This window comes from Xenopus laevis, chromosome 7S (genome assembly GCF_017654675.1).
Source record: "Xenopus laevis strain J_2021 chromosome 7S, Xenopus_laevis_v10.1, whole genome shotgun sequence".
Lineage (NCBI taxonomy): Eukaryota > Metazoa > Chordata > Amphibia > Anura > Pipidae > Xenopus > Xenopus laevis.
The window spans coordinates 41973003-41993358 of record NC_054384.1 but is presented as its reverse complement, the minus strand read 5'-3'; the positions used below and the strand labels follow the sequence as shown (position 1 = coordinate 41993358).

The window sequence follows — 20356 nt, the reverse complement described above, 5'->3', positions numbered from 1 at the left end:
AGTGTATGGCCACCTTTTTCACGGTGAAACCTGCCAAAATATTTCCCTCATCACTACTTCCAAATAATTTAGTAGTAGCCAATGTGTGTAGTTTGGTTATTTATTCATTTATTAAAATGAATGTGTCTGGTGGAGTGGGGAAGAGCCACTCAATTATTTGTGGTTAATTTGTTAAATATAATTATTTAAATAAATGCAACATGTTATAATAAACAGTTTAAAAGCATTCTGTAAAGTGCTGTTTTTTTGAGGCATTTGGATCCTTGGTAACTAATGTTGCATCTGTGGTCATGCTGATCTATGAATGCTCTGTGATTCAGTGATGATTCAAAGGATTTACAATTAGCTTTGAAGATTAACATGATCAATTTGTGGATCACAACTAATCCATTCATGATAATGAGGGATAGCTCTTTCATTATTGAAGGCGTATTTAAGGATAAGTTACTTGACTTTATTGCTAATCATAATATTATGAGTTTGTGGCAGCATGGTTTTTGGCAAATTAGATCATGCCAGACAAATTTAATTGCCTTTTATGAGGAGGTGAGTAGGAACCTCAACTCTTCAATGACAGTGGATGTGATCTACTTGGACTTTGCTAAAACTTTTGCTACAGTACCACACAGAAATTTACTGGTTAAATTAAGGAATACTGGCCTGAAACATAGTAGTTGTACTTGTATAGAGAACTGGCTGAAGGATAGATTACAAAGAATAGTGGTAAATTGAAGATTTTCTAATTGGACTAGTGTTGTTTATGGAGTACTGCAGGGGTCTGTACTTGGTCCATGCAGGATATTGCCACTTTGCAGAGTGATTTGACTAGATTGGAAAACTGGGCCCCACACTGTTTTTTTTTGTTGCTAAATGCAAGGTAATACACTTTGGCAGAAATAATATAAATGTGAGTTATACACTAAATGGTGGTGTGTTGGGGGTTTCCTTAATTGAGGTGGTTCTTCACAGTGAGTTCAGTGAGGTATGCGATGATTGATTCTGTTAATGCCTTTAAGAGAGGCTTGGATGATTTCTTGGACAAGCAGACTATCCAAAGATATAGTGATACTAAAATCTACAATTAGAATTTACCAATTTAGATATTGGTATATACGGTATATTTCAAGTGTGTATGGAGGGGTTGGAGTGAGTGTGTATGTATGTGTGCTGAGTTTCATTTGAGCTTAATGGACTTTGGACTTTTTTTCAACCTACTTTAACTTTGTAATTAACTATGTAACTATGTAAATCAATTATCAATTTTGTATCATTTTGTGTTCGCTTTATTGTGTGTGCCCCCCCAAAATGTATGTTTGATTTGCCATTAAAACCACACTCTACTAAGGCTAGCATTAATTCCAGAGTGCAATTGAGGTGCAGTTCATCAGAGCAGACTGAAATACTAATTTCCAAAGAAAAGCACTAAATTAAATGGTTGCAGAAATGTACCTTTTTTTTAAACACTGTTAATCATTTGAAGATATAGTTATTTAGAGGTGCAAAACAATGTTTACTGAATCAAGTATATACTGTACTTGACATGCATTCTGCCTATTACATATGTAAGTGTATTTGTTATTAAATTTGTGCTAAAAAAGTATTTAATTAAAAATTAAAAAGTAATTAATCCTGAGAATGAAACTCTATCATTCCATACTTTTCCATTTCCATACAAAACTATGTATATTATAAATATGTGCATATTAATATAATATATGGTCTAAAGCTTAACCACTAGATGTTAATGCACAGTCAGGAAGTTGACGTTCAGATACCAGCTACAGTCCCTTTTATTACACTAATTATTAAAACACATTAGTGTAGTACACAGTGCATTTTCAGTTATGGAAATAAAGCAATACTGAGTTTCCCTCTGCTTTAGTATGATAGTGAGTGGTTGGCTCACCTATTAATATTACAAGATATTTTGGTACTTGGTCTGCCAAGTCAAGACATTGGTCCTTTAGTCCTATCGCCTTGCAAACTGTGTTGAGAACTTTTAAACATATGAATTTAGAATAGATGTGAGGGTATACAGAACTAGTGGAGAAAAAACAAATAAGACATTAACATTTCCTCAAAATTCCATGTAGAATCTATACTCCAACCCCATATATACAACTTTAATTTTTAAATTGAAAAAAATAACTTTTAAAGTGAGAAGCTAAGTCCATAATATGCTGATTTACTGCTTACCTATGATGCTTTATGGACACATTTCCTCTGTCTAATGGTGGGGAATCTGAGAAAGGGCTAGTTTCTGTAAAGCTTGACTCTATAACCTTTTCTCTTACTGGCTCAGGATCCCTTTGTGATTTTGAATACTGTTGATAAATCAGATTAGCATTGTTAAATCACATTTCTTTTGCACATTACACACTCAAAATTCTCTAAATTGTAATATTCTCAATATGCTGCAATACATTTGCAACCATATACTCTCTTTTATACGGAATTGTTGTACTGAACATTGTAATGTCCCTCCCATATCTTTGAGATAGAAACATGTCAGAGTTGACTTTTAGCCCAGTTAAAAGGCTGCAGTTTAATGTTATTTTTTACTATTTCTTGCCAATAGTCCTATTGGCCAGTATGGACAACCACCAATCTACATCTCACAGTGTTCACAGAGAGACAGCAAACGAAGCAGAGAGAAAATCTTCATCACTGACTCCAGAAATGCTAAGTTGTCATATGCAGAACAGTGGTGAAAGATCAGTCTTGAAAGCAAGTTTAAGGAGAGCCGAGTCTACAATTAAACATCATGCAATATGTAAAATTTGATCAGCTGAGAAATTTGACTTTTACTCACATTATGCATTTGAACTCTGTTGTCTCCAAGGGATTTTGCTTTTGCTAACAAACTAGAAGAGTGGAGGCAATAATTGTTTCCATTCTGTGACTCTTTTAATTGTTCTTGAATCTTTTTTGTTTGTCTTCTAAAATAAAGCAGGAATAATTTTACAAATAAGAATATTTGCATAGATATTTAGAAAATGCAGTTAGTAATACAGACACACTCTGAGTACATCCCCATAGCAGGAGAAACATGTACAATAAGTATAGCAGAACATAGTTCACAATTGTGGTGATGCTGATAATTTAAAGATGACAATGATGTTTAAGGTAGGGGTACTGTATGTAGAAGGGTACAGATGTTAAAAGGGTGAAAAACTGGAAAACGTCTGGGGGAATGTCTATGAAGATTCTCAGTCATTTCATGATATTAAGTAAAATTAAGTCAAAGGCAACTGGACATTTTCTTGAAAAGGTTTCACCACTCGGTAGGAATTCCACTCTGTGGGGCATTCCCCAACATTTAAATACTTAAGGGTAGTACAGTCACATACATCCAATCACAATGGTTTCATTGAACTTCGGTAAGGTGTTGGTTAAAAATCCCTACTACTCAGTTGAACTGAAGTGGTGAAACATTTCAAGAAAACTCCAGTTGCCTTTGACTTAATTCTACTAAATACTGTAAGGTGAATGGAAAATATGAGTAAAAAGAATAAAAGAATGATAAAGGGGGACAGAGAGAATGGGAGGTCAGGGCTTAAAGCACGAGGGAGGACTATAATGGACTAAAATGAAATAAATGCAGCTGTTCTGGGACAATTTATGGCCAGGTGCTGGGAGTTGCAATGGAAGAATGCAACTGTTGTGGAACAGTTTATGGGCAGGCATAGGGAGTTGCAAGGGGAAATGCAGCTGTTCTGGAACAATTTATGATCAGGTGCATAAAAAGGTTTTATTTGTTTATGGTGAAAAATCTGAAAACAACTGTACTGAAAAAAAATGTTTGAAAGGCAAACAACTCCTTTGATACTCTTCCTCCTCCCACTCTGCAGCTTTCTTAATAAAGTACTTCTTCTCCACACTCTACCAAATACCTAAAAATTAAATAAAGTGCAAAAAAGCAGGGGAACTATTCTAAGAGTAATTTTCTTTTCTTCAATTTTGCCCAATCACCACATATTACTGTATGTGCAATCACAGGGTTATAATAAAATGTTACATATAAAACTTTTATCTGTCCGTATACTTCAATCCCAGCTTCGTTCCCCTTGACAGCTTATGTGTGATCACCTATAAGTAACGTTAAGATATTGCATTTTACACCGTAAAAGCTGCTAAATCAATATCCACATTCAATACATTTAGTATCATATTATTCAAGGTATATATCCAGTAAGTTTCACATTTCCTTAATTTATTAACCCTATCCCCACCTCTGCTATTCCCTTCCAGTACTTGTATACCCATGATCCTTAGTACATCTGGGTTCCCTTCATGAAAATCCTTAAAATGTTTAGATAATGTGTGGGTTTCTAATCCCTTTATTACATTCTTCAATGTTCAGAAATTTAGTTTTTAGTTTCCTGGTTGCCCCTCGCAAATTGATGCCGGCTTCAAAATTTGTGTTTCGCTAAATGGTACAAATTCGCCCATCACAATCCTATAGCCTCAAACCTTTGCTTTGTTACATTAGATTGAAACTCCATTTTTTTCTTTTCTCCCACATGTCCACATGTTGTACATGATTTTTTCCCCACATTTATTCATTCCATTACTTTTCATATTAATCCATATGGATTAATATGAAAATATGAAATCTTGTTTCAATTGTCCTTGCTTTTCTATATACTATTTCTGGTTTGCTTCCTAATATTTCCCCTATTACTGGGTCTGCTCTCACTACGTACCAATGTAGAAATGTGGAACTAATATATTGTTTATTATAATGCATAGTAAACCTCAGATTCCAGTTATTTTGATTTATTTCACTTAAAAATCCATGTATTTGTTCTGGGGGCCCTGCCATATGAATATCAAATCTTTTAAAAATTTTATATCCTCCTTAAACCATTTGGTCTTGTACAGGACTAGTTCCTCCCAGTGACCCATGAATAAATTTGCAAAAGCATGCACGAACGGTGATCCCATCACGGCCCCTATCTTTTGAGTATAAAACTGTGTCCACAGCATAAAATGATTGTAATTTCTATAGTCCATGTGATGAATTTAATCTGAGTAACTGGTAATATTCCATAGTTTCCAAGAAATACCTCACGGATTGTACTCTGTTGTCCTGTGAAATATTGTTATACAGGGCCAACACATCACGTGTTACCAAGTTATTTGCCGTTATATTTTCTCAATGCATTGTATATGAATGGTATTTTTTAGATATGATGGGAGCATACCCACCAAGTGTTGTAAGAAACTGTTGACATATTTTGACAGTGTACTCATTAGTGAATTTATACCAGACACTATAGATCATCTCAGTAGATTTAGTGCACATTTATGGTTTTTCTGTATATAATATATGATTGGGATCTTTTGGGTTCTTTTTACTTATAATTTCTAAATCTCTGGCTTTTCTCTGGGTCCCCTCTCAATTTTTCATAAACCTCTTGATCACCCACTAGTCTCTCTGCCTCTTCTGTACTTTGATATAGCCATTATACATACTACAGCCCCTTTGTCCACTTGTCTAACCATTATTTCTTTCCTATCTTGTAAGCTTTTTAAAGACTTCTTTTCTTCTATTGTTAAATGATTGCCACCCATGCTATCTTCTACTTTTGACAATTCCCCTTGAATCAATTCCTGGAACACCTTTCTGTATTCACCCTGAGCATGTGTGGGATAAAATTGAGATGGAGCTTTCATATTACTGTGTATAGGCTCTAATGCTATACCTTCCTCTCCTTTACTCTCCATCGCCAATTGTTCTAATCTCCGCATTGCATATTTATCCTCCATTGTGACACTTTTAAATAATTGTACTTCTCCACATTTCTTTTTTAACATAAAATACCTCTTCAATGACAGGGACCTAATATATTTATGTGCATCAATACAATACAATTTATTGATGTTGCTAGTTGGGGATTAGTACTCAACGATTTATCTAAATCACTGCTCCTGATGTACCTCCTTACTGCTTCCCCCTTCCTCCATAATTGTCCCTCATTGTATTAATGGTCTCTCTCTTTATATTCTCCCATCTATACCCTGAGACCATTTTTACTTCCAATTGTCTGTCCCTCCATGTTATCTCCTGTTTTGTCTCAAAATCTAATTTGTCGCTAGACAACTTTCTTTTTTCAATTTATTTTGTCTCTTTTTCCAATCTCTCCAACCTTTTGTACATATCCTATTCTATATTTTCTTTATCAGCTGTTAAAGTTACTTTATTTAACTTGTTCTCAACCATCTGTAATTCTTCCTTCCCCCTTTCCAATTTATATTCACAATACTTAATTGGGACCTCTATCAAAAATGTTCTCCTACTCCATCTTAAACTCCACATCATCAAAATCAAATGCACATTGTTTTATCACTATTAAACCCCGAGGCACCATGTTTTTTCTAACTCTCTAATGATACCAAATCATACCAGTCTTTAATTTCCATTCTTAAAAGTCTCTCCAAATTTTGTAACTATAAAACTGCACTTTCATTTCCAATTTCTAGCTTTTCTGAACATACGAGGAATGGATTAGGAACCCACACATTATCTAAACATTGTAAGGTTTTTCATGAAGGGAACCTCAATGTACTGAGGATCATGAGTATAGAAGTAATGGAATGGAATAGCAGAGGTGGGGATAGAGTTATTAAATTAAGGAAATGTGAAACTTAATGGATGTATGCATTGAATACTATGATACCAAATGTATCGATTTAGGATATCGGGAATCTATAATTAGTTTGTGTTAAGGTAATTAATAAAGTCATCCCTCCTATGTGTGAATAAAGCCAAACCTTGATGTTAATTGTGCCGGATTCCTGGTATTCTTGATCTGCGCTTTGGTAGCGGTCTGTGGCTTTGAAGTAGTAGCCGGCGAGGAGTGACCGGCATATTGCGAGAGCATCGATCGAGCAGGACGGCGCTTTGTTCCGGATGAGCTCCGCCATTAATGCCTCGTGAGTAGAACTTTTAATTAATAAAGTAATGGATGGAGGATGGAGGTATGCTATGTTAATGGAGGGACTAAAATGGAAGTGATGTAACTGAAAGCAAGGCCTTGCGTAAGTCCTTGAGAAAGCGGGCCTTTACCTGTGAAATGTGACAGTTGGAAAGTCTGTTTATCCCAAACCGGAACTGTCCAGAGGAGAATATAAATTTTGTGCATCAAGTCTGGATTCTTAGAGTAAGCGAGATTGTGATAGAGAGGAATATGGAATATACTGGAGCAGTGATCACACAACCTGTTGGATGGGAATGGAGCTGAGATTGAAGTACACGGACAGATGAGTTTTTAATGCAACATTATATTATGATCCTGAGAGAACATATGATATATGGGGATTGGGCAAAACTGAAGAAAAGAAAATACTACTCTTAGAATAGTTCCCCTGCTTTTTGCACTTTAATTTTTAGGTTTATTTATAACAGACCATAAGAAATAAAATGCAATGAAAAGATTTTTTTAGCAATTGAAGTTGCTACATGTAAAGTAATTTGCTTACTTTGTCTTGCAGTAGAATGCTGCAAAAATTACACCAACTACAACTATTCCAAAGACGATGCAGGTAATTGATAGTATCTGTTGTTGAAACACCTCCTCACTCTCTGAAAGTAAGCACACATTGATTTAAAAGAGTTGAATTAAAAAGCAAATAGGCACATTACAAGCTTTTTACTTCCTGTCATTTTATAAAAAAAGATTAAAGAAAGACATTCATTTAAATAAATATAATGTTGACAACTGCTGAACGACCCCCAACATTTTAAATACTTGCTTTGTTTGCATTTTAAAACATATTTGATTTTTTTCTTTCATTTCTGTTCAAAAATGTTACACAAACGAACAATTAATGTGTCTCATTTTACAATGTGATAAAATAAAAGCGTTTGTGTGCGCAATCAACTGCTGCATGTCATGCAGAAAGGTTACATATTGAACATAGGAAATGACAGACACAAGAATTCCAATCATCCAGAACAATGTTAGATTCATATAAGAACTGCATGGTTCACTTGTTTTTTCTGTCTTTTGAAATAAATCAGGATTTTCTGTCAAAAATTTATATTGGTATATAAATTAAGAAGCTATTGGTGGTAGTGGAAGTATATTCAGTTTTAGTGGTAGTGTTAGATATGGGTACCTGGAGAAAAGGAGCAATTCTGACAGGGGCAACTAATGTATTCAATGCTTTCAGTGTCTCTATAATCAAAATAATAAGCAAAAAATAACAATACAAAGAGTTAGATTTAAGAAGATTTGCCTGTGTTTGGGCAAACATTAGCAGAAAAAAATAAGTTCCTGCACCCACTTGTTTTATTTGAAATTGTTTGCCTGAAGCTTCATGCAAAGCATAAAAATCCTTTATGCAACAAAACCATTCATCCATTATATATTACTAATGTCATACCTCTGCCCTGTCAATGGCCAAGCAAAAATCTTACAGTACTCTCATAATAATAACACACTGAATTCATAATGCCTGTTTTCTATATTCAAAAAAACTAGCATATTATAATGTGTCTCTCCATATATTAATCACATCACACTACAGATCTAAATTATAAAGTGGACCTATAAAAAACAACCTATATCAATAGGAACTTTGATCTATGTTTGTATTTATTGGTCCACTTTATAATTTATATCTGCAGTGTGATGTGATTAATATATGGAGAGACACTATATAATTAGGGATGGGCGAATTTTTTTGCTGAAAAAATTACGCCCATAGACTTGTATGGCGTCGTGCGTCAAAAACTTATGTTTTGACCATAAAATGCTATGTATATGATAGGTAAGTATGGTTGTATATGCATTGTTAGTTTTCGATAAATTTAAATGGGTTACTATAGCAACCAGAGATTTGCAGAAGTTGTTGGTTTCTCTGCTCCTGTGACTGCTTGCCGCTTGCTTTGTCAGGCAGATATGGGAATCACTGATGTCACTTTTAGCTCTCACTAATACTGACTCGCCTATTTGAGAACTACTACATTCGGTGGTGTGAAAAAGCTTCTTGAATAATGGGGTTTGCACCCAAAACATTGCAGAATGTTTATCAGATGTTGATCAGATGTTTATCAGATGAGTACGTGTCTGAAAATATGGTCTCATATTTTTCTGGAATCTCATGATTTTATGGACAGTGTATTTTACTGATAATATATAAATATTTGGACAGAGACAACTTTTTTATAATTTTGGTTCTGTACATTACATTAATGAATTTTAAATTAAACAACTTCGATGCAGACTTCAGCTTCAATTCAGTTGGCTGAACAAAAAGATTGCCTTTTTTAACACAATCACTTAATTTCAAGGGCTCAAAAGCCATTGGACAATTGACTCAAAGGCTATTTCATGGGCAGGTCTGGGCAAATCCTTCATTACGTCATTATCAAAGTGGATGATTTTGCTGTGAACAGACAACATGCGGTCAATGGAGCTCTCCATGCAGATGAAACAAGCCATCCTTAAGATGCAAAAACAGAATAAACCCATCTGAGAAATTGCTACAATATTAGGAGTGGCAAAATGAACTCAGCAACCCTTTCACAACAGCCAAACAAGTGAACAACAGTCTCCAGGAGCAGGGCCGGAACTAGGGGTAGGCAGAGTAGGCACGTGCCTAGGGTGCAAAGCTGGGGGGGCGCCAGGCACGTACCTGCTCTGTCGCCACCCTATTGTCTGGCCCTGTCTCTCCCCGACTGCCGTGGATATTTTTTCTTAATTGCGCTTTTGCGCATGCGCGTACGTAGTTTTGCGCATGCGCAACATAGTGCAACTTCGCGCATGCGCCCCATAGCGCAGTTTCGCACATGCGCGTCATAGCGCAGTTTCACGCATGCGCGCTATAGCGCCGTAACACACATGTGCAGCACGCACTCAGCCAGCGCCATGGCCAGCCAGGTTGCCTAGGGCTCCTGGCTGGGTTGGCCCGGCTCTGTCCAGGAGTTAGGCATATCAATATCCAAGTCTACCATAAAGAGAATACTTCATGAAAGTAAATACAGCGGGTGCACTGCAAGGTACAAGCCACTCATAAGCCTCAAGAATAGAAAGGCTAGATTTGACTTTGCTAAAAAAAACATCTAAAAAAGCCAGCACAGTTCTGTAAAAACATTTTTTGGACAGATGAAACCAAGATCAACCTCTAACAGAATGATGGCAAGAAAAAAGTATGGAGAATGTGTGGAACAGCTCATGATCCAAAGCATACCACATCATCTGTAAAACATGGCGGAGGCAGTGTGATGGCTTGGGCGTGCATGGCTGCCAGTGGCAATGGGACACTAGTGTTTATCGATGATGTTATACAGGACAGAAGCAGCCAAATGAATTCTGAGGTGTTTAAAAACATACAATCTGCTCAAATCCAGCTAAATGCAGTCAAATTGATTGGGAGGCATTTAATAATGACCCAAAACATAGAGCCAAAGCAACCCAGGAGTTTATTAAAGCAAAGAAGTGGAATATTCTTGAATGGCCAAGTCAGTCATCTGATCTGAAACCAATTGAGCATGAATTTCACTTGTTGACGACTAAACTTCAGACAGAAAGGGCCACAAACAAACAGCAACTGAAAACTGCTGCAGTAAAGGCCTGGCAGAGCATTAAAAAGGAGGAAACCGAGACTTCCGGGGGGCGGACCCAAAGATGGCCGCATTTTAGCTGAGCTCCTGACCGGGATTTACAATCTGGTGTAATCGCAGTGTTACATTCACCCCAAGCTGCTAAATTACAACACCGGGACATCAGGATAAAGAGGGGTAACGATTATTACCAGCATCGGGCTCCCCCCCCACCAGCAACCCTGGAAGGTGGCCCACACGTTTCCGTACGGGCCTAGATCGCACCACCGTCAGCTCCAGGTCATTGATACCCACCCTACCTCATCAGCCAGTTCAGGCATATTGGGGTGCGAGCTGGTCATCCAACCGTAGGAGCAAACCCGTCCAGATATTTAAGACGCTGTACGCAAGGGCGTCGGAGCTACCACACGGTGCTTCTGCGATAAAATTAAGGCCGCACACTGACTGCCACGATCCGTTCCCCCCTTTTGGTACTGCGCCACCCATCAGCCCGGACTGAATGGCTCATTTAGAAGCATAAGACCGGTGAATCGGGTCATACCTGTGGGAAGACCAAGGCCACGCAACCGATTACGGGAGGAAGGTGGATGCAGCTACATGTGCTGCGGGCGACACATTAGTTGCCTCACTCCCTCGCTTAGTGCCACCTCTCTCCGCCTCATACGGCGTTCATACCCGTGGACCCGGACCAGGCTGCACGCCACAGCAACGCAGGGCTGGTGAGTGGATACCCTCACTTTGAGAGTCCTAGGCCCCAAAACTGGTCACGGGATGGCGGTGAATTCAAAGGCGCACTTCTAGCCCGAGCTGATCACTCTGTGGCCAAACTATATTTAGTGACTGGGGGTGACACCATCTTCGCTTTGTGGACTTTGGGCTTAAGTCATATGACCTGCACTTCTGCTCTCCGCTTATAAAGCGCCACAAACATAGAAGGCCTGTATATTCCAGGTAACTACTCCTGGATGTGTAAGGAATATCACATCAGCAAAAAAGGCCTTGATACCACCATATCTACTGGCTAGCGATATTGGATAATCGCACAACACACTCGTGGATAGGGATGTAGCGAACTGCCGATTTGGTGTTCGCGAACGCCGTTCGCGAACACCGGCAAAAAATGCGAACGTTCGCGAACAGTTCGCGAACTTCAAACACCCGCTAAAATCATTCGATTCGAACGTTCGAAGGATTTTTCATTCGAATCGAACGTTCAAAGGATTTTAATCGTTCGATCGAAGGATTTTCATTAGAATCGAACGTTCGAAGGATTTTAATCGTTCGAACGAATGGAAATCGTTCGAACGAATGGAAATCGTTCGAACGAATGGAAATCGTTCGAACGAATGGAAATCGTTCGATTTTAGCGGTCGAATGGTCGAACGATTTGTATTCGAATCGAACGCGAACTCAAAATGCGAACGTTCCCAAACGTTCGCGAACATTAGGCGGACGCGAACGGTCGAAGTTCGCGCGAACAAGTTCGCCGGCGAACAGTTCGCTACATCCCTACTCGTGGACTTTGTAAGTGGCATTTACCTATCTTAAAGGCCTTGAAGAGGTTTTTAACCTACCCTAATACTTTCTGGCCAAGAACACTACCACCTTAGGGCTCTACCCCACTCATGCCTTAATGTGACCGGACACATTAAAACTTCTCTACTGCCCCCAACATAGAGTCAACATATATCGCACCTTCCGAGTACTGATAGTACTGAAGAGGGACGAGCACATATTACAACAGGGATTACTCTGTTAACTCCTGAATTCACCATGGATAAATATGTGGGCCGCTCTACGTCGAAACCACTGAAACAACTGAAACAAAAACCAAAAGACAAAAAAAAAAAAAAAAAAAGGAGGAAACCCAGAATCTGGTAATGTCCATGAGTTCAAGACTTCAGGCTGTCATTGCCAGCAACGGGTTTTCAACCAAGTATTAGAAACAAATATTTTATTTTCAGTTTTTTAATTTGTCCAATATCTTTTAAGCCCCTGAAATGAAGTGATTGTGTTAAAAAAAGGCTTTAGTTCCTCACATTTTTATGCAATCTTTTTGTTCAACTCACTGAATTAAAGCTGAAAGTCTGCAGTTCAACTACATCTGAGTTGTTTCATTTAAAATTCATTGTGGTAATCTACAGAACCAAAATTAGAAAAAAGTTGTCTCTGTCCAAAGATTTATGGGCGCCACAGTGTTTCAACAACAGATACTATACAGTATATATATATATATATATATATATATATATATATATATATATATATATATATATATATATATATATATATATATATATATATATATATATATATGCCAAACGAACAGGAACGCACAACCATAAATGATCCAACGGCAGGGAGCCAGTATGTAAATCAGTAAATCCTCCCTTCAATGACGGCACTCCAGAGTCAGTCAAGCTTAAGTCAATAGATACAAATCATATAGGTTTATTTAAGTGGACCAAAGTTTCGATTCCACACAGGAATCTTCGTCAGCAACGAACGCTGATGAAGATTCCTGTGTGGAATCGAAACGTTGATCCATATGTATAGTCCATATGTATAGTGATGGGCGAATTTATTCGCCCATCACTATACATATATATATTTGTGTGTGTGTAGGGGCTTTGTTCGTCTGACTACATGGCTTAATTTTCCTGCAACAGAAAATTTGAGTCACCTACTCTCTGGCTTTTTTCTGTATTCAAGATTCATTAGTAATTGTCTTTTTGAATATGCACTATGAACCTTTTACTTCTTGCCTAATATTTAAGATGATATATTGCTGCAGATAATCATTTGTTACATTGAAAATATATACACTGTATGTCCTCCATTGCATTTGAGGTGATAGAGAGGACACTCATACAGTTATTTCAAATAATTCAGTATACTTTTAAAAAGCATAGCATAAGTATTGATTTATATGATAGAGTTCTTTATGTAACCTTGTCTAATCCATTGTAGGTTGCTACAGTGATACAAATACAAACCATGCCTTATTTATCAAAATCCGGAGTATCAGAGTATTTAAATAGAAAGTCAATCCACGTTTGGATATTTATTATTAAAAAAGCATGATTTAATCAGATGAGGGACGAACTGGATAAAATTTATCAAAAATTTAATTTGTATTATTGTTTCTATTTTGTTCCTGAATCACAGAAATTTGTTCAGCTTTTTTCCCAAAAATTCAAAATTTTTCAGATTTTTGCCCAAAATAGTCAGATTTTCGGGCTAAGTCCAGTGCAGACCACAGAAACTTCCAAATAGGATAAGGACCTCTCCCATTGACATATACAACCTTGGTAGATCTGAGATTCAGACTTTTTCCTCTTGGGGGTATAAAAAAATCTTGAAAAAAATGTAGGTTTTTTTTCCACTAAAAATTCAGATTTTATAATAAAAAAATAGAATTTTTCTAGTTTTTGGCATTTGGACTTTAATAAATAACCCCCTAAGTGTTTTCCCATTTCAAAATCAGATTCTACCTATTCCCACTCTAATCATTAGAATTTTCATATTTAGTGATATTGTTGTATTGCATATAAACTGAATAAGTACTAAACCTTTACTCAGTGCAGGCAACTTATAGTTAAAGTCTTTGCTAAATAAGAACAAAAGACAATCAGTAATTAGGGATGTAGCGAACTGCCGATTTGGTGTTCGCGAACGCCGTTCGCGAACACCGGCAAAAAATGCGAACATTCGCGAACAGTTTGCGAACTTCGAACACCCGCTAAAATCGTTCGAATCGAACGATCGAAGTATTTTAATCGTTCGATCGAACGATTTTCATTCGAATCGAACGATCGAAGCATTCGATCGAATGCTTTTCATTCATTCGAATGCTTACAATCGTTCGAACGAATGGAAATCGTTCGATTTTTAGCAGTCGAAGGAATTCGAATGGTCGAATGGTCGAACGATTTGTATTCGAATCGAACGCGAACTCAAAATGCGAACGTCGCGTGACTTTCGCGAACATTCGGCGGACGCGAACGGTCGAAGTTCGCGCGAACAAGTTCGCCGGCGAACAGTTCGCTACATCCCTATCAGTAATCCATGAATTGGCAACCCTGTGAATTTTTTTAACCTTGATTTGAATATCAAGCTGAACAGATTTCAAGCTAATTGCCAAGAGGGGATGTTTTCTTGTGAAATTAGTAAAAACATACTGTGAAACTCCTGTGAAAATGAGGCCCTGAGAGGTAGAATAACTAAAATTGTCTGGACTCTATCCAAGTCTCCTAATTTAACCACAGAGGATTCTAATGTCATTGAGCCTGAGACAATTACAGTATATTAACTTATTACATAGATTTCATAGTTTAGAAATTACTGAGGAAAAATAAGGCATTGTAAAAAAAAATGATAATTTTAGAAATACTGTATATAAAAACACTTTATGTAAAAGGACAAATACAAAGGACAATTGAGGTAGTGAAAAACATGGATAAGGGAACGTACATGAGGGAAATTTACTAATCCCTGGGCAGAAGTGTAAGAGCACTAAGGGGCGCAATGGCATTCAGGAAGCACTTCTGCCCTGGAGGGAATGACTGAGCTGTCCACCTTACACCAGATAAAAAAATCCAGCACGAGGTCTCAGCTTAGAGTCAGAGGGCAGAAGTCAGTTTTGCAGCCGCATCTGAATGATGTGCTAGTTAGGAGACAAATAGAGGGCATGAGGGGTGTTGACCAAATATATATTTATGTAAATATGCATATTCTCTTTCAAATGAAAGAAAGAGCTCAATCAAAATATATATTTATTTACAAAAGTTATTGACACATACAGTATCTACAGAAATATACATACAAAACAAGTAACACTACATAAAAATGTATAACATAAATTTACAAAGAAAATTACAAATATAAAATTATATATATATATATATATATATATATATATATATATATATATATATATATATAATTACAAATATAGATATGTTGGATCTAAATCTATATCCTTCCATTGGGTCTGGCATCTGTGTCCTCACTGCAGGATCTCTCTATGACTAACTTCCTCTATTCTGCTAGCCTAAAGATTGACCATAGGTACATGTGTCAGGTTCTGATCGGTCAGTGAACATTAGGGGTCGAATATCGAGGGTTAATTAATCCTCGATATTCGACCGTCGAAGCAAAATCCTTCTACTTCGAATGTCGAAGTCGAAGGATTTACCGCATTTCCTTCATTCGTACAATCGAAGGAAAAATCATTCGACCGAACGATTAAATCCTTCAAATCGAATGATTCGAAGGATTTTAATCCATCGATCGAATGATTTTCCTTCGATCAAAAAAAGCTAGGAAAGCCTATGGGGACCTTCCCCATAGGCTAACATTGATGCTCGGTAGGTTTTAGGTGTCGAAGCTGGTGGTCAAAGTTTTTTTTAAAGAGACAGTACTTCGACTATCAAATGGTCGAATAGTCAAATGATTTTTAGTTCGAATCATTCGATTCAAAGTCATAGTCGAAGGTCGAATTAGCCAATTCGATGGTCGAAGTAGCCAAAAAAATACTTCAAAATTCGAAGTATTTTTTATTCTATTCCTTCACTCGAGTTAAGTAAATGTGCCCCCAAGTTAATCATACGGAGTTGGTAGAGGATTCCGGAGGCAAGAATTAGGACAATGGAATGTGAGAAATGGAGGTTGAGGGAAAAGAACTGGCTTTACAACTACACTTGGGGGGGGCACTTAGCAACTGTGTTTAAAGCTTGCATTCATTGTATCCTGATACCATCTAAGAAGGGGGACAAATCTGCAACCTCTCCTCATCCCTCATGAACAGTGCTGGGCGAATCTGACCAGTTTCACTATTCGCCAAAAATTTGCAATACAGTGCAAATTCAACAACATGCATCATTTTTGAGGCGAAACACATCAAAAAATTCCACTCATCACTACATCATGAATATAGTGTTCACGAATGCATGTATTTTAGGTATACATATATCAGCAGGTCTCTGTGCATTGAAAGTGAGTCTAGAGATTAGCAATAATTCTGCAAGGCAAGAGGGCAGTGTGCAAACTGCCTAGAAGTTTTTGAACGGCCCTTATGGAGTGGGTGAAAAAACACAATAGCTTTCAATGTACTTGAATCAAATCAATGTAATACTTTTTTTTTTGCAAGCTTGAAAAAAAACAATATGCATTATAGTACTATGCCATTGATAGTATACCTCAAAGCATCAAAAACTTCTTTGATGAATCTAAAGACCAGCAGAGGAATAGAGGAAGATGGCTTATTTAGCTCAGGTAACAACCAAAAACCTTTGATATACATACCACCTGCTAATGTGCCCACCCTAAAAGATATAGCTGCATACAGTATGTCTAAAAAAATTTAAAGCTTGAAAATAAGAACCTGGCTACAAGTAGTTGATTTAAAAAATCCCAAAGCTTCACAACATGAATAAACAACTGTCATGCCAAACCTGTTTGTTTCCAAAGGATAACAAAACCTTTTGTTAGAGGTACCAGTGAATAGATGGTGCATTGTACTCATGCAAAACTCATTTAGGCCAAGCCAATACTCCTAGAAGATGATTACAGTATATTGCCCTATTAAGTAATTTTTTATAGAAAAGTGATGGTAAACAAGAAGTTGCTCAGAGGGTCATGTATGGGTCATTCTGTAATACGTTGAACTGTAAAAATAGACGAAGAACTTCTCTAGGAATTGAAATGCTTCTGAATGATAACAATAAGTACCATGTTATATCGTGCCTTGCAGAAGTATTTATCACCTTGAACAGTTCTTATTTTAGGGGAATGATATCTTACACTGAATTTGTGTTCTTTATTTTCATTACACACCACTAAAACTCAGATTTAGGTTTTTAACATGACATTTTTTTATATAGAAATTAAGTCAATTAAACCAAAAAACAGTGTACATCAGACACTCACAGATCCCATGACCAGGCTTCATAAAGGAAAAGTTAACTTAATTTGAACACATGTAGGCACAATTAGCATTACACGTTCCATGCACTACTTCTCAACCTGCTCCCAAACTAATTTCCAAGGAAAATACATATTTTTCTTTATAATGCTTTTAATAGAAAGTTGGTCACTATATGTACAGTTACAGAGCTTGACACAGAAACCCACAGTCCAAGATTTTTTATTTCTATTTTTTTAAAGGTCTATTCTAGGTGTATGTAAAGCTCTTTTTAAGGAAAACAATACCTCCAAACAATGTAAGGGTAAATAAAAATATATTACATAAAACAGCTCATATGTAAAACCCTGCTTCAGGGAAATAAGTAATTTTTTTTATAATAAATATACTTTGTAGTAGTATGTGCCATTGGGTAATCCTAAAAAGAAATGTGCCATTTAAGATCCACTGGGATCCTACAATTCACGGTGCACACAAACAAACCATACATGTTAAGTCACGAGTCAATTAATGGACAAAGTTCTGTCGTACTTCCATACTTCTTCTTGTTACAGTCAGGCTCGTCCATACAAGAGTTTTAACCTGTGCCCCCTGTGTTCATTTGTATACACTCAGCTGCAGGGGAATGCAGGAAGGAACCCAGATAACTAATTTAGAGTATCCCATATTGACCATCAGGGGGGGACAGGGGGGACTGTTGTCCCGGGCCCGGATGTTTTGGGGAGTTAAGGGGGGCTCGGCCGTGCAGCACTTACTTGCACTTACTTGCACAGCCGGGCCCCTGCATCCGAGCTCTGATGACTTCTTCTTGTGTTCTGATTCGCTAGTGAAATGTAAGTCCCGGTAAAGCCACATGCGGATTGGTTGGGAGAAGTTTGAACCTCCCCTCTACTTTATCCAATCACCATGCGGCTTTACCGGGACTTACATTTCACTGGCGAATCAGAGCACAAGAAACTGAAGATACCGGCATTTGAACTCCCTGGCTACGGTACGTGCAGTTTTTTTTTTCTTTTAACTTGTGGGGGCCCTGACCAATTGTTTTTTTTTAAATGTGTGGGGGCCCTGGCTAATAGTTTTTTTTTAAATGTGTGGGGGCCCTTTGCTAGTTTTTTTTTTTTTAAGATGTGTGGGGGCCCTGGCTAATTGTTTTTTTTTTTAAATGTGTGGGGGCCCTGGCTAATTGTTTTTTTTTTAATGTGTGGGGGCCATGGCTAATTGTTTTTTTTTTTTTAATGTGTGGGGGCCCTGGCTAATTGTTTTTTTTTTTTAAATGTGTGGGGGCCCTTTGCAATTTTTTTTTTTTAAGATGTGTGGGGGCCCTGGTTAATTGTTTTTTTTAATGTGTGGGGCCATGGCTAATTTTTTTTTTTTAAATGTGTGGGGACCCTGGCTCATTGTTTTTTTTTAATGTGTGGGGGCCCTGGCTAATTGTTTTTTTTTAAATGTGTGGGGGCCCTGGCTAATTGGTTTTTTATAATGTGTGGGGGCCATGGCTAATTGTTTTTTTTTTTTTAAATGTGTGGGGGCCCTGGCTCATTGTTTTTTTTTAAATGTGTGGGGGCCCTGGCTAATTGTTTTTTTTTAAATGTGTGGGGGCCCTGGCTAATTGGTTTTTTATAATGTGTGGGGGCCATGGCTAATTGTTTTTTTTTTAAATGTGTGGGGGCCCTGGCTCATTGGTTTTTTTTAAATGTGTGGGGGGCCCTGGCTAATTGGTTTTTTATAATGTGTGGGGGCCATGGCTAATTGTTTTTTTTTTTTTAATGTGTGGGGGCCCTGGCTCATTGTTTTTTTTTTTAAATGTGTGGGGGCCCTGGCTAATTGTTTTTTTTTAAATGTGTGGGGCCCTGGCCACGAATGTTTTTTTTCTTTAACCACCACCTGACCACCAAAACTTGTAGGAGGGGTCTGGGCACCAAAGTTATTTTTTTAACTTGTAGGGGGGCACTTCATGTTTTAATGCCTGTGTCTTGTGTGGCCTTCATTCTGAGGGAGGGGTGGCGAGGGGGACCCAGAAAAATTTTGTTTTGCGGGGCCCCGTGATTTCTGATGGCAGCCCTGTTGACACAGGTACATGTAAGCGCCGAATGCAAGTGGAACACTACATGTTGCATTGACTGTGGTTCTTCCTACGCTCCCCTGCAGCTGAGTGCATTAAGAAACAGAATGCAGGGGAGTGCAAGTTTAAGCAGATGTCTGGGTGAGCTCTTAAAGCTCTATTATTTCTGGTCAGGTGATCTCTATGGAAACAAACAGACAATCTAAAAATGGGGGCTCAAGGTAAATTATGTAAAATGGCAATATTTAATTTATTATATATTCCAGTTTGGTAAGATTCTTTAATATGCCACTTATCACAAGCAAAATCTGTATGCAAAATATTAAACTTGTGTACTGTATCATCGCAAATGAAGAGCAAATCATGTACAGTATGTATCCATCATAGTACCGTAGTAAAAATTTAAATTTTATATATAATATATATATATATATATATATATATATATATATATATATATATATATATATATATACACACAAATACAAGAAGTCCTCAAACTCAACCCATAAGAATATATTAAAGACACTGAGGCATTCTGTGCATACAGTTAATAAAAAAATGCCTTACCCTTTATATAAAACAGGCATTGTTTGTCCATAATTTGTGAAGCAGAGATAGGTGCGCTTGGCCGGATTAACTAGTAATTGCCTGGAAAAAAAGAAGAGGGGGACTCGATGGTGTATTATCCTTTGTTTTATGGGGTAGTGTGTGTTATAAAACTACTCACGGGGGATCTGTAGATTTGAATCGCAAAAAAGGGCTGCTCTTGACTTCAGTAAAGCTGATCGTCTTG

The 20356-nt window shown here is 37.4% G+C and overlaps 1 protein-coding gene across 4 annotated transcripts in view; it reads right to left on the bottom strand.

The window, feature by feature from the left end:
• LOC108703350 (pro-neuregulin-3, membrane-bound isoform-like) overlaps positions 1-20356 on the bottom strand; it is a 500441-nt gene that overhangs the window by 23272 nt on the left and 456813 nt on the right. For all 4 annotated transcript variants that reach the window (XM_041571157.1, XM_041571154.1, XM_041571155.1 and 1 more), the window contains 3 exons: positions 7486-7588; positions 2813-2939; positions 2197-2324 (listed from right to left, as the gene is read on the bottom strand). In XM_041571157.1, the coding sequence (XP_041427091.1) occupies positions 2197-2324; positions 2813-2939; positions 7486-7588 (358 nt within the window). The remainder of the gene's footprint in view (positions 1-2196; positions 2325-2812; positions 2940-7485; positions 7589-20356) is intronic.